Source organism: Hemitrygon akajei, chromosome 7, assembly GCF_048418815.1.
Source record: "Hemitrygon akajei chromosome 7, sHemAka1.3, whole genome shotgun sequence".
Classification (NCBI taxonomy): domain Eukaryota; kingdom Metazoa; phylum Chordata; class Chondrichthyes; order Myliobatiformes; family Dasyatidae; genus Hemitrygon; species Hemitrygon akajei.
In genome coordinates, this window is record NC_133130.1 from 143,600,629 (window position 1) to 143,614,163 (window position 13,535).

General features: G+C 43.1%; 1 protein-coding gene across 4 annotated transcripts in view; it reads left to right on the top strand.

The window, feature by feature from the left end:
- The window catches only part of grin1a (glutamate receptor, ionotropic, N-methyl D-aspartate 1a), a 101,660-nt gene that overhangs the window by 63,396 nt on the left and 24,729 nt on the right, over positions 1-13,535 (top strand). For all 4 annotated transcript variants that reach the window (XM_073052165.1, XM_073052167.1, XM_073052166.1 and 1 more), the window contains 5 exons: positions 1,926-2,074; positions 4,053-4,210; positions 5,894-6,055; positions 7,494-7,603; positions 10,224-10,369. In XM_073052165.1, coding sequence (XP_072908266.1) covers positions 1,926-2,074; positions 4,053-4,210; positions 5,894-6,055; positions 7,494-7,603; positions 10,224-10,369 — 725 coding nt within the window. The remainder of the gene's footprint in view (positions 1-1,925; positions 2,075-4,052; positions 4,211-5,893; positions 6,056-7,493; positions 7,604-10,223; positions 10,370-13,535) is intronic.

Here is a 13,535-nt window from a genome sequence, read left to right on the forward strand (position 1 = left end):
TACTGAGTCAGCAATGTGGAAGCTCTTTGCAAATGGGCTGCTGTGCTTCCCAAAGCACCACCACACCCAGAAATTCTTGAAAATATTATGTGGAAAGTGCAAGAAATACTCAGCAAGTCAGACAGCATCTCTAGAGAGAAATAGAGTCAACATCTGAGGGTCAATGACCTTTCATTGTAAGCAGTCTGATCTGGCAATTTTATTTCAAATTTCTTTATCCCTTTGAGTCCCTTTAGGTTGTTTCGAAGTACTGAGAGAGACTTTTCTCGCTAGGAAAGTTCAAGGTCTTACACATTATGGCACAGAGGGAGGCCTTTTGCTCCACTGTGTTGATACTTGCTCCAAGAAAAGTAATCTTTACCCCCCTCCACAATCCCAGTCACATTCTTCTAACTTCCCTGTACTCTTGCAACTTGTTCTCTCTGCCATCTGCCCATCAACTCCCATTATTTATTTTGCCATTCACCTACACCAAGATTATTTACAATAACCAATTAACCTCTTACTGTGAGCCAAGCTTTGTTGTATGATTATCAGTCTTGAAAATGGCTTAATCAGCCTTACAACATGTTTTGAGGCTGACTGGGTCATTTTCACCTCTCCAGTGGGGTAGTTTTCCAAATGCTTGGGAAGTAATGCCTGCAGACCCATAGTGATTTAACAAAGTTATATTTAATGTTGAACAATGTAATTGTCGTAAGAGGTGATAACTTTTAGTTGTCAGATAAGAGTGTCAAAATGTGGAAGAGGAGCAGCAAGGTGTCTTGCTTAAGTATAGCAGGATCACCTGTGTAATTATTTCTGTTAAAATCTCTCTCACAAAGATAGCACTCTTTGGTAATTTCCACCGGAATCATTCAACACATCTCCATAACATTGCCATTACTGGTGCCTGTTCAAAACCAATGAAGACTGACTAACAAGTAAACCTCGATAGGTGACTGGCAGAAATGAGCAGTTCTGATACAGACAAAAGGAAATAACGATTTGGAGATAACGAGTCCGGCAAACTGAAGTGACCAAATGGAGGATGAGGTGTTCCACAAGCTGGTAACAGTCTAGCAGTGTGGAGGCCACAGTCATAGAAGTTAGCGTGGGAGAGGGATGGATGGTATTGGCCATGGTATTAGTTTGTTATTGTCACCAAGATGCAGTGAAAAGCTTGTCATGGAGTCATAGAATATTACAGCACAGGGACAGGCCCTTCAGCCCATCTAATCCATGCCAAACTATTATGCTGCCCAGTCCCATTGACCTGCACCCGGACCACAGCCCTCCATACCTCTCCCATCCACGTATCTACCCAAGATTTTCTTAAATGTTGAAATCAAACCACACCCACCACTTCCACTGGCAGCTCGTACCACACTCTGAATGAAGAAGTTTCCCCTCATGTTCTCCTAAACATTTCACCTTTCACCCATAACCCATCAGCTCTCGTTCCAGTCTTGTCCAACCTCAGTGAAAAAAGCCTGCTTACATTAATCCTATCTATACCCTTCATAATTTTGTATACAGTACCGAAATGCAAAATTATGCATAATTCTCACATACTGTTCAAACAGATCAAACAGTAGATTGAGGTAGAATAAGTCAAAATAGTAACAATGCAGAATATAAAAGCTACAGCGAAAGTGCAGGTAAACAATAAATTGTGAGGTAAAGAGTCTACCTTATACAAGAGGTCCTTTCATGAATCTCATAACAAGGGAATTGAATAGCAGATCTGATTTGCAGTCGGTTTCCCTGGTATGTACAAAAATCTACCAGAAAATAGTATGGGTGTGGATAGAGGGAAGTATACATCAACCCAAAGGAGGGGTGGTGGTGTGGTGTGGTGTGTGTATGAAAGGGGGGGGGGGGGGAGATGGCAAAGTCAATGTTCCAAAGCTCTAACGTGCTTCCTCTCCAACCTATGCTTTTAGGGGCTCCAAGAAGCTTCTCTGCTCGAATTCTGGGCATGGTTTGGGCTGGATTTGCTATGATAATTGTTGCTTCTTACACTGCCAACCTGGCAGCTTTCCTGGTGTTGGACAGACCTGAGGAGAGAATCACAGGAATTAATGATCCTCGGGTAAGGTCACTACTTGCAGACATTCCCAACAGCCTCCAATACCACCTCCTTGCTAATCTGTATGTGGTCCAAGACAACACCACTCATCTCCCCCATTTCCTTAACTTCCATCATTTTCTCCATAGTAAAAACTGAAGAGAAACTTTAAAAATCTCACTAATTTCCTTTGGTTCCACACACAGATGGCCATGCTGTTCTTTAATGGAACCTGTTTAATCCCTAGACATCCTTTTAATACACCTATAGAATCTCCGGGGATTTTTCTTTTCTTGCCCTCCTAATTCTTCTCTTAAGCGCCCTGCCACACTTCGTGTAGTCATAAAGCAATTCATTAGATTAGCATAATGCTTTACAGTACAGGTGACCCAGGTTCAATTCCCACCGCTACCTATAAGGAGTTTGTACATTCTCACCGCGGCTCGAAGGGTTGCAAGGGACTGTTCCGATCTCAATCAATCAATCAATTAATAAATAAATAGTCAAACAAACAAAGTAGATCACAATTGCTTATGCACAGTTTATACTTCCCTCTTTTGTTAAACCAGATCCTCAATATTTCTAGCCAACAAGGATTCCTTAAACCTGGCACTCTTGCCCTTCACTCTCACAGGAACTTGCAGGACATGAACTTTTGACATTACAATTTTAAATGCCTTCCACTTGGCAGATACTCCTTTTCCTTGCTCAGTCAACCATTTCCAGATCCCACCTAATGGTTCTAAAATCTACTCTGCCCCAGCTCAGAACCTAAACTGACTGTACCCTTCTCCACAACTATTTTAAAATGATAGAACTTTGCTCACTGGACCCAAAATGCTTGCCGACAGACCACTTCTGACATTTGCTCTGCCCACGAGGAGATACAGTGTCCCACCCTCTCGAGGAGGTCCCTCAGCTTGATCAAGAAGGCTTTCTTGGACACATTTCACAAATTCCACTCCATCCAAGCCTTTCACACTATGGTTGACCCAGTCAGTATTAGGGAAGTTAAAGACTCTCACAAATACTACCCTAATATTATTTTTTGTTCCAATCGTGTTTTACTTGGATAATTTTGTATAATTTATGTTTAATTTGTCTTTTTCTTGTGAACGTTGTGTCTCTAATTCTTTGTGCCTGTGATGCTGCTACAAATATATTTTAGATTATGCTGTGCATACATGTATTGGTGAATGTGACAATAAACTTGACTTAGACTTTGTCACATACACACAAATCCACACCCACCCCCACACATATGTGCATCCATATGTACATATATACAACCACAAACAACCTATAAGAATGATCATGAATTCAAAGGTCAAAGGTTCATTTATTATCAAAGCCTGTATACACATATAACTCTGAAATTTGTCTTCTCCAGACAACCACAGAACAGAGAAAGAACCTGAAAGTCATTCAGGGAGAAACATCAAACCCCCCCCCCCACACACACACAAAACAGAATGGCATCCTGATCATCAGTCCCCAAAACCCCCTTCACCCTGCACAAAATGGAACAGGTACATTGATCTCCAAAATACAACCCCTTCACCACACAAAATACTAACAGAACACATCAGAACATCAACACCCAAACAGCCTCCTCTTACACAACAAAATGGAAAAGGAACAGAGAATAAAGAAACACAGAATATAAAAACTATAAGTCTGAAAAAGTCTACAGTCCATAAACACAATAGTCCAATCCATAACCACAGAACCACGATACATGCGGCAGAGAGGCCTACTCGCCCTGGCCCAAGAGAAGGTTTGAAGGTCAGGAGCAGCCACGTGTAGTGAATGAACAGGGTCTGGGAGTCTGATTGCATTCACTGACATGATGTTCCCATCACCACACTAACTCCCACATCTGGATCCAGGACAGTGCACCCATACCTACATCTTAGAGAACATTCTGTGTGGATGTATGCTGTCCCGTGAGAAGCCTTGCCTCGGGTGCCTGGGTTTGAAAGTTGCTGGTGTTTGCTTGCAGCTGCGGAACCCCTCGGACAAGTTTATCTACGCCACGGTGAAGCAGAGTTCGGTGGACATCTACTTCCGGCGCCAGGTGGAGCTCAGCACCATGTACCGGCACATGGAGAAGCACAACTATGAGAACGCAGCTGATGCCATCCAGGCGGTGCGGGATGGGTAATGCTCTCCACACCCTCAAAGTAATGGCACCTGCAGCAAGGGTTTCAGAGGCTGTTGATCCCAAATAGATCAGGAATGGGCCTGTTGCGGACTCATTAGCCAAATCTACCAAAGTAAACATCATACTGTGTCTCTGGCCTGCAGATGGACTGGTCAGGTGCAGGGGTTGATGCAATGATCACTGGATAATGCAGTGTTTCGTTATCAGTGGGGGCTGTGGGGATTGATACAGTGATCACTGGACATTCATAAACACAAGAAATTTTGCAGACGCTGGAAATCCAAAGTAACAGACACAAAATAACGGAGGAACTCAGCAGATCAGGCAGTCATTTCATTTGTTGATTTCCATAGATGCTGCCTGACCTGCTGAGTTCCTAAGCATTTTGTGTGAGTCACTGGATAATGTAGGGGTTTTCAGTGATCACTAGAGAAGCAGTGGTTGACACAATGATCACTGAATGATGCAGGATTTGATGCAGTAATCACTGAATGGTGCAGGATTTGAGGCAGTTATCATTGAATGGTGCATCATTTGAGGCAGTTATCGCTGGATAATGTAGGACTTGAGGCAGTGCATGTTGTTGATCTCTCAATGCATGCTGTGGGCCAGAGTGTGAAGTGCAGAGAGCTCGCAGGGTTGGTCTTATATATCAGTAAGACAAGGTTGGATAGATTTTTACAAAGTAGGGGAAATAAGGGTTATGGGGAAAAGGCAGGTAGGTGTAGATGAGTCCATGGCCAGGTCAACCATGATCTTGTTGAATGGCAGAGCAGGCTTAACGAGCCAGATGGCCTACTCCTGCTTCTATTTCTTATGTCCTTATGTTGGTAACATTGTCCATCAGAGCTAACACAAGAATTGGGCACTGAATAGCCTTCAGGATCTGAGGTGAGAGGCGAAGAGAAATGATGCAGGAACTGTGGTGCTGCTGAGTGATAAAATCCTCTTGGTTAAAGCATGGGCAGCCTGTGCCATCTGCACACCCGGCATAATGATTCAAGATCAATAAGCTCCAGGGTCTGAAACTGCAGGAGAGAAACATGTACATTTATATAGCATCTGGTAGAATCCCACAGCATCCCAACCCTTACCCTCCAGCAACCACCTTTAAAATGTGAAACTCTGAATCATTAAGCAGATGCTCTGAAGAAACGGTGTGAATGCTCAGATATGCCCACTTCTTGCGGTAATGCAGGTTGATGGATTGGACCCCAACCAGTACTAAGTGAAAACAGAAATCTTTTATGGTTTACAAACTCTTACAGCATCCAAAGAAAGTATCTCATCACATTACAGGCAGTGCTATTAGGGTTCTGGACTGTTTTTGTACAGCCCCGCCCCCATCTCACATGAAGTATATTTTACATCCAAATGTTCAGTCTGTGATGTGAAAGGTCAGGATTAGGTTGAGCACCTTGACAGTGTTTTGTAGGGAAAGACCACACAGGAGACCAGCTGATGCCTGTGAATCCCATCAGCGTCCAACAACACTTGGTGTTATAATATTCAGCATTACTGGATAAAATAGCCTAAATAGGAAACAAATTTGAGTGGCGTTTGGTGCAGAAAGTTTCACGGCAGTGCTGGGAGCAATTTGGTGGCTTGTAGCTGCTCTGCCCTCCTGTGCTGCATGAGACAAATACAACCGCTGCTCACCAGAAGCTATTTTATTCCAGGAAACTGCACGCATTCATCTGGGACTCCGCAGTGCTAGAGTTCGAGGCTTCTCAGAAGTGTGACCTCATCACCACAGGGGAGCTCTTCTTTCGATCTGGGTTTGGTATCGGGATGAGAAAGGACAGTCCATGGAAACAAGCTGTGTCACTTGCCATCCTGAGGTAACATCACCATAAAGTTGTTAGACTTTACCCTCTTCTCCCAGAAAGAAGACACTGTTTTGGGAGTTTATTAAATTGCTCATTATTTTTAACATGTTTTATTCTTTGAAAGTTCTGAAATGTTTCCAGAGACAATCAGAATAACATTAGCTTTGTCCAGATTTTCCAAGCTAAGCTGTCATCCATTTTAACATTTGATAACTTCACTTGCCCCATCATTGAAATGTTCCCACAACCAATGGACTCGCCTTCAAGGACTCATGTTCTCGATATTTAATGCTTGTTGGTTTGTTTGTTTGTTTATTTATTTATTATTTTCTTTTTGTATTTGTACAGTTTGTTGTCTTCTGCACTCTGGTTGAACACCCAAGTTGGGTGGTTTTTCATTGATTCTGTTATGGCATTTACTCTATAGATTTATTGAGTATGCCTGCAAGAAAATGAATCTCAGGGTTCTATATGGTGACATATATGTACTTTAATAACACAATTATTTTGAACTTTGATCTTCTGAGTATAGGAGAGGCTTCATATAGTACAGTAAACTGAAAATATGTTGCATTTCACTTGAGTGGAAGGAAGGTGGGAAAAGGGCAGGTGTTGCACTTCTGGCTGTTTCCTTTCCTCTGCCACAATCTAACTCTTCTTTATCTGCTCCTTACACTCCCTCCCAAAGCAGATAAAGAAGAGTTAGATTGTGGCAGAGGAAAGGAAACGGCAAGAAGTGCAACAATCGTTTCTCTCCTTGTGCTCAGTGAATATTCTTCAGCATAAATTAGCTGTATTCTGTGTCACAGTAGGAGACAGCCTGAAATCTCCTCACTGGACATTCTATACAGTGCTGGAGCAGGGGGGTGGGGTCTAATGCTTGGCATATATGTCCTTATTAAGACAGAGCAATAAGGAGAAACCCCCATGAAAGATCAGTTTAAATATCCTCTCCACCGATCCTGAGAGAGGAGGTCTTTGGCAATGGAACAAGTTCTTCTTCCAAAATTGGAGGAGCTGTCATGAGGATCGGCCAAGTTCAAGTTGATATAGTCTCACCCCAGACCCCTCATTATCACCCTTCGGGATATCCCACCCATCTAGACACTTTCATTTTGTTCTCCTTCATGTACCTGCTACTATCTAACCATTATATGCAGCTACAGTACTTGCCCCCAGAGAGGTTGAATCCAAGGTTTAACCCCTCAGGCTAAGTACCCTTCTCCAGAATACCTTGGTAAATTTATCATTGACAATTTACTTTAATGACACGCTGGATCAAGTGATGGGCCACAGAGGATATACTGAGAAATCTGCCTTTTTAAGGTACTGAAGGTTAACTCCACAGTTCCTGAGAAGTTTCTGACATTTATCCAAGACTCATACTTGGAAAATCCAACACGTACATTCTCAGAACCCTCAATGGCTGATTATTTTCCTTGTCTTTCAGTTTCCATGAGAATGGCTTTATGGAGGATCTGGACAAGACGTGGGTCAGGTACCAGGAGTGTGACTCTCGCAGCAATGCCCCAGCAACTCTCACCTTTGAAAACATGGCAGGTAATTGCCCCCGCCACATGTACCTCAGAGAATGCTGCATAGTGTATGAGTGAAAGAGATAGTCACAGATCCAGCCCGCCATGGACCGGACTGGATGGCTTGAGTTACAAGGAGAGACTGGATAGGCTGATAGTTTGCATTGATTATGTAGGAAGCCGAGGTCTATAAAATCACAGAGACATCAAACAATGAATAGTTGCAGGTTTTTTCCCAAGATCAAGGAATCAAAAACTAACAGACACAGGTTTAAGGGGAAAGATTTTTAAGAGGTTCAGAGGGGCAAATTTTTCACATGGAGCCTATTATGTATACGGACTAAGATGCCAATAGACAGATACAGTGGTGTCCAAAAACCTCAGTCTGGAGCCACAGTGGAGGAGAATGTGAGGACAAAGGGAACACTATCCTTGCTTTGAGAGGAGTGTAGGGTGAGAGCAGGAAATAAGAGATGGAATGAATATGGCCAAGGGTCCTGTCGACTCCTGTGGAGTTGCACCATGATTTAAGAAAATAGATGATAAACTGGAAGCAGTGATGTGGAGAATCTGATCACCAGTGAAAGGGACCAAAGGTAGAACGGAATCATTGTGCAGCGAAGGTCACAGTGGTCTGGGTTAATGTGAGAGGTATGGACAGGGCAGATAGTACTGGTAACCTAAACCCAGACAATGAATTAGTGAAAAGCACAGGAGCAGAACCACCATTTCACAGCTTGAACCAGTGCCACAGTTCTGAAGATCAAACTGGATCCGATGCCACAGGTCATCAGTTCACAGCTGGATCTAGGGTCACAGGTCAGCAGATCACAGCTGTATCCAGGGTCATAGGCCTGTGAGTTTGTGAGATTGGACACAGCATGATATAAATGAGTTCAACCACACTTACGTTCTTAGTGAGATGGTAACTTGTAACCACACTCACTGAACGATTAGTTCTGTGACATCCTGATGGTAATAAGTTTGACAGAACAAAATTGAATCCCTGAAGTGGGTAACATGTCAAATGGCTGAAGCTTCAGCAAAGAGTTGGTTTCGAAGCAGTTTTGACAGATGGTGTCAGTTCCGTGATACTTCCTGTGGCCAAGCTTCATGGTGGGGAAAGATTGAACCAGTGATGAGATGAGGTGGAACAGGAAAACTCAGAAAAGTATGATGCGATTCACTTTGGAAGGTCGAATTTGAAGGCAGAATACAGGTCGATGGCAGGATTCTTTGCAATGTGGAGGAACAGAGGGATCTTGGTGTTCAGGTCCCTCAAAGTTCTGGCATGTTGATAGGGTTGTTAAGAAGCTGTGTGACATGAGACATGGGATCCAGGGAAACTTGGCTGTGTGGATACAGAATTGGCTTGCTCATGGAAGATAGAGGGTGGTTGTTGATGGACAGTATTCTGCCTGGAGGTCAGTGATGAATGGTGTTCCACAGGGATCTGTTCTAGGATTCCTGCTCTTTGTGATTTTTAGAAATGACTTGGATAAGGAAGTGTAAAGGTGGGTTAGTATGATTGCAGATGACCCGAAGGTTGGTGGAGTTGTGGATAGTGTGGAGGGTCATTTTAGGTTACTGCAGGCCATTGATAGGATGTAGAGTTGGGCTGAGAAATGGCAAATAGAGTTCAACCCAGAAAATTGTGAAAAGTGATTCATATTGGAAGGTTGAAGGCAGAATATATGGTTAATGGCAGAATTCTTGGCAGTGTCGAGGGACAGAGGGATCTTGGTGTTCACATCCATGGATCCCTCCAAATTGCTGAACAAGTTGATAGGGTTGTTAAGAAACCATATAGTGTGTTGGGCTTCATTAATCAAGTTAAGTTGAGTTCAAGAGACGTGAGGTAATGTTGCAGCTCTGTAAAACCCTGGTTTAGACCACTTTTGGAATATTGTGTTCAGCTCCGGTCACCTCATTATAGTGAGGATGTGAAACCTTTAGAGATGGGGCAGAGGAGATGTACCAGGATGCTGCCTGGGTCAGACAGCAATCTTATAAAGATAGGTTGAGCGAGCTTGGGCTTTTTCTGTGGAGTGAAGGAGAGGTGACTTGATAGAGGTGTACAAGATGATAAGAGGCATGGATTGAGTGGTTAGCCAAGGACTTTACCCCAGGGTGGAAATGGCTAATATAAGGGGTATAAGGAGATTGAAGGTAAGTATGCGGGGGGGGGGATGTCAGAGGTAAATTCTTCACACAGAGAGTAGTGGGTGCATGGAACGCCCAGCAAGGTGTGGTGGTGGAGGCAGGCATATTAGGAACATTATATAGACCTTATATAGGCACATGGATGATAGAAAAATAGAGAGCTATGTGGCAGGGAAGAGCTAGATTGATCTTATTGTAGGTTAAAAGGTCAGCACAACATCGTGGGCCAAAGGGCCTGTATTGTGCTGTAGTGTTCTATGTTCTGTGACCCACAGTTCCATTATATCTCTGCATTGTGTGCCTACAGATCAGAAGCAGGTCAGCCCTTACTGCCCTAGGCACCTGTTGGTCACACAAAAACACACAGACGCAGACACACACACACACAGATGCTAAGTCATCTCTGATTTTAAGTAGGGCTTCATCTTGAGGAATTTAAAGTCAGAAGCCATTGAACTCATGCCTTATTTCCTGTCCTGTAGGAGTCTTTATGCTGGTTGCTGGAGGGATTGTGGCAGGAATATTCCTGATATTCATTGAGATCGCCTACAAGCGTCACAAGGATGCTCGGAGAAAACAGATGCAGTTAGCCTTTGCTGCTGTCAACGTGTGGAGAAAGAATTTGCAGGTATGTTTCAGGGGAAGGTCGCAGAACCTTTGAACACATCGCTGAGGTACAGTAATTCTAGGGATGATTCCAAGAACCGTCACAAAGCAAGAGGGCTGCATTGAAACAGCCTGAGAATTACCCACTCACAACTTCAGCCACCGCTGCAGGTACACTGTAAGTCATGGATCTGTGATTGCCTGTTTCGTCTGCTTGCAGACGATGTCATCAGATAGAAAATGTGACAGTGAAGACACATTTGCCATTTTAAAAAAAATGTGGATGAAGAAATGTGCAAACCGTTCAAAAATGAAAATAAGTTCTATTAGTCACAATGTAGCAATAACTTGGTTAAGTAATTTATGTGACTGTTTAGACACATTGCACTCTTTAAACAGGATGCTGTCCTTGAAATACATTAAATTCATTGGCTGGCGGTTGCCTCCGCACGGTTTGGTTTATCTTGTGCCCCCTGCATGTTGCTCCCTGAACATGTTCTGCTCCCCGATCGTGGCCTTTTTCTACATGTTCTGCATCTTGGCCCTCACTGGCTTCAGTGCATGACCGCTGCCCCTGCACTAAGAGCACCTTATGGCTGCTAGTTTATGTGCGATGCATGTGCACCTTCAGGCCATCTATAGTACTCCGAGCAATCCTTGTGCATGCTGTGAGCATGCAGAGAAGGCAGACCACATACAGTGCTGCTGGTCTAGCTCTCGACTATGTGACACGAGAAGCCAGCGTTCGGCTGCTCGAAGGATGCACTTCCAGCAGGACTCGAAGGACTGACACTTAACTGTGGGTGTGATGGTGAGTTCTCGGAAGCAAGAGTTGCTGATTGGTGTGCGGAGAGTATCGGATTTTCGGAAGTCTCCAGGGAGTGTGTGCTTTGAAGTCTGACCTCTGAACTTTAGCCAAAACCTGAGGCAACTTGAACTGAGCTGAAGATACTCCTCTAGGTCTAAAGGCAAGGCAGGGAAGGTAAGTAGAGGGATTGCAGAACAAGACCACCCATTAGAGGAAGAGTGGAATGCTAGTCGCCAAGAACATTCAGGGAATAGATCTCCACATCCACTGCAGTAAGGAGCATGTGTCCAGTAATGCAAGGAGGCATTAACCAAGACATGCAGATGCTGCAGGCACAACGGCGGCCAGGGAGCATGGCCAGGCCTGCGTTGTCAGCGGCAGTGAAGGAGACTGGATTTCTTCACCTCTGCATCTTCCAAAGCTTGAGCCACATCAGTATGTCAGAATGTCCGAGAACCATGAGGCATCACAGTCTCAGTTACATCCACCTGGTCTGCACCATTCGCAGATGTCCACGATGGTCTGTGCTCAAGAACCATCCCCCCCCCACCAAAGCAGCCATGATCTATATGTAGTCAAAACCTGTGTATACAAGGGAAGCTATCAGACAGGGAGAGCAAGGAGCAAACATGCCCTGGCTAAGGGCACAAGAGGGGTCCCCTGCTTTAAGCTTTGGAGGGAGTCCCCAATGTATTTCCACCCACCACCCCTCTTCCCCCCCCCCCCCACCAGCCCTTACCAGCAGCTGTGGAGCAATAGCTGGAGGGGAGGTAGAACAAAGAACAGGAGAAGAGAGGAGTGTCGATGGTAAATACCCCTTTTGGGGTGGCAAGTGAAGGAATAACTGATTAGATTGTGAGCAAGTCTTTGGTTTGTACACAAACCCCTAATCCACTTGTACAGAGCATTTAATCTGTTTTATTTGGTGGTTTAAGGAATCAAAGGATCTCAGACTGAGTGACTATACAGATGTTCACATGTTTTAGGCCAAAAAGCCTTCAAGGAAATGGGAATAGTGGGGAAATAAACATATTTTGGTTTTCAAGGGTTTTCATGAAAGAGTGGGGAGAGAAGAGAGGGTGGACACCAAAGATATTAAAATAATAATTTAAAACCTGACAGGAAAATTTAAAAAAACAAATTGAAACTGAAAGTAAACATTTGTGGAAAACGACAGGCAGCATATAAGGAATTCAGAAATATCCTGTGGACATGTGACATGCAACCTCCCACATTTGTCTGTTATTTCCCAAAGTTCATCTTTTGTCTGGGCACACTGCAGCCTTAGAGGTCTAATGTTAACTTTAATGATTTCAGGTAATCACGATTTTTTTGTTTCTCTCCACCGTTGTGATTGTACCTTTCAGTTTGTTTAATTTTTAAAACCATTTATATCTAACTGGCAATTTTTAAAGTGATTATTACCTTGACATCTCAGGTCTGCACTCTAATCACAAACATTACCTCTCTACACTTCCTCACTTTTCTAGTTCTCTGGAAACTTACCAGTTTTCCACACTCCTTTAAACTTGACATTCAAATGTGCAACATCTTAAAAACAATTAAGTAAAAGTGTGTTGGAATACTAATATAATTAGCATCTAACAGACTGAAAAATCTGTTTATACAGCATCATAAGATCTAGGATTTGCCAGATGAGCAGCTTTACTATATTCTGCCCAGTGCCCTGTGCTTACTGTGATTATTCTGTCCAGTGCATTGTGTTCTCCATTATGTCTACTCACTGAGTTTGGCCCGAATGTGTCTGGTTTTGGTAAAATCACCAAAGATCATGAAGTCGTGCAAACCAGAACTTTGGCTCTTTTAAAGTTCATTAAAATGAAATGTACACTACAGCTAATATAATACAATACACCACAAATAATATAAAATAAAATATTACAAGGAATTGTAGGATAATTATTTGATAAAAAATATTTAAAGTATACTTAAATGGTCTATACACTCTAATGAATTTCAGTGTGTCATTTCAATTCACATATACTGGTTTCTAACTAAAATACCCTTTTTCATAATACACAAACCACACCATGTCAATTAATTGGCACAACTGTCTCCCTCTTGGTGGTACCATTTGTGTCTGAATTATCCCATATTTGGTTTGTCTAGTTCTTGTCATAAGTTTTCACACAATGTTATTTTGAGGGGGAGGAACTCAGAAATTATCAACATCTTGAAAGGTTCCTGCTCCAGGACATGCTTCTATTTTGACATGGAAAATTTCTGTACAGCCCATCACAGAAACCCTGTGGAGAAAGCGGATAGGTAAATTGTGCCTTTGGGTTAGTCTTGTTTGTGTCTCTGTATGAAAGACTCCTTCTGCTCATCCTTCAGCTAAGAACCCATATAAATGTCCCAT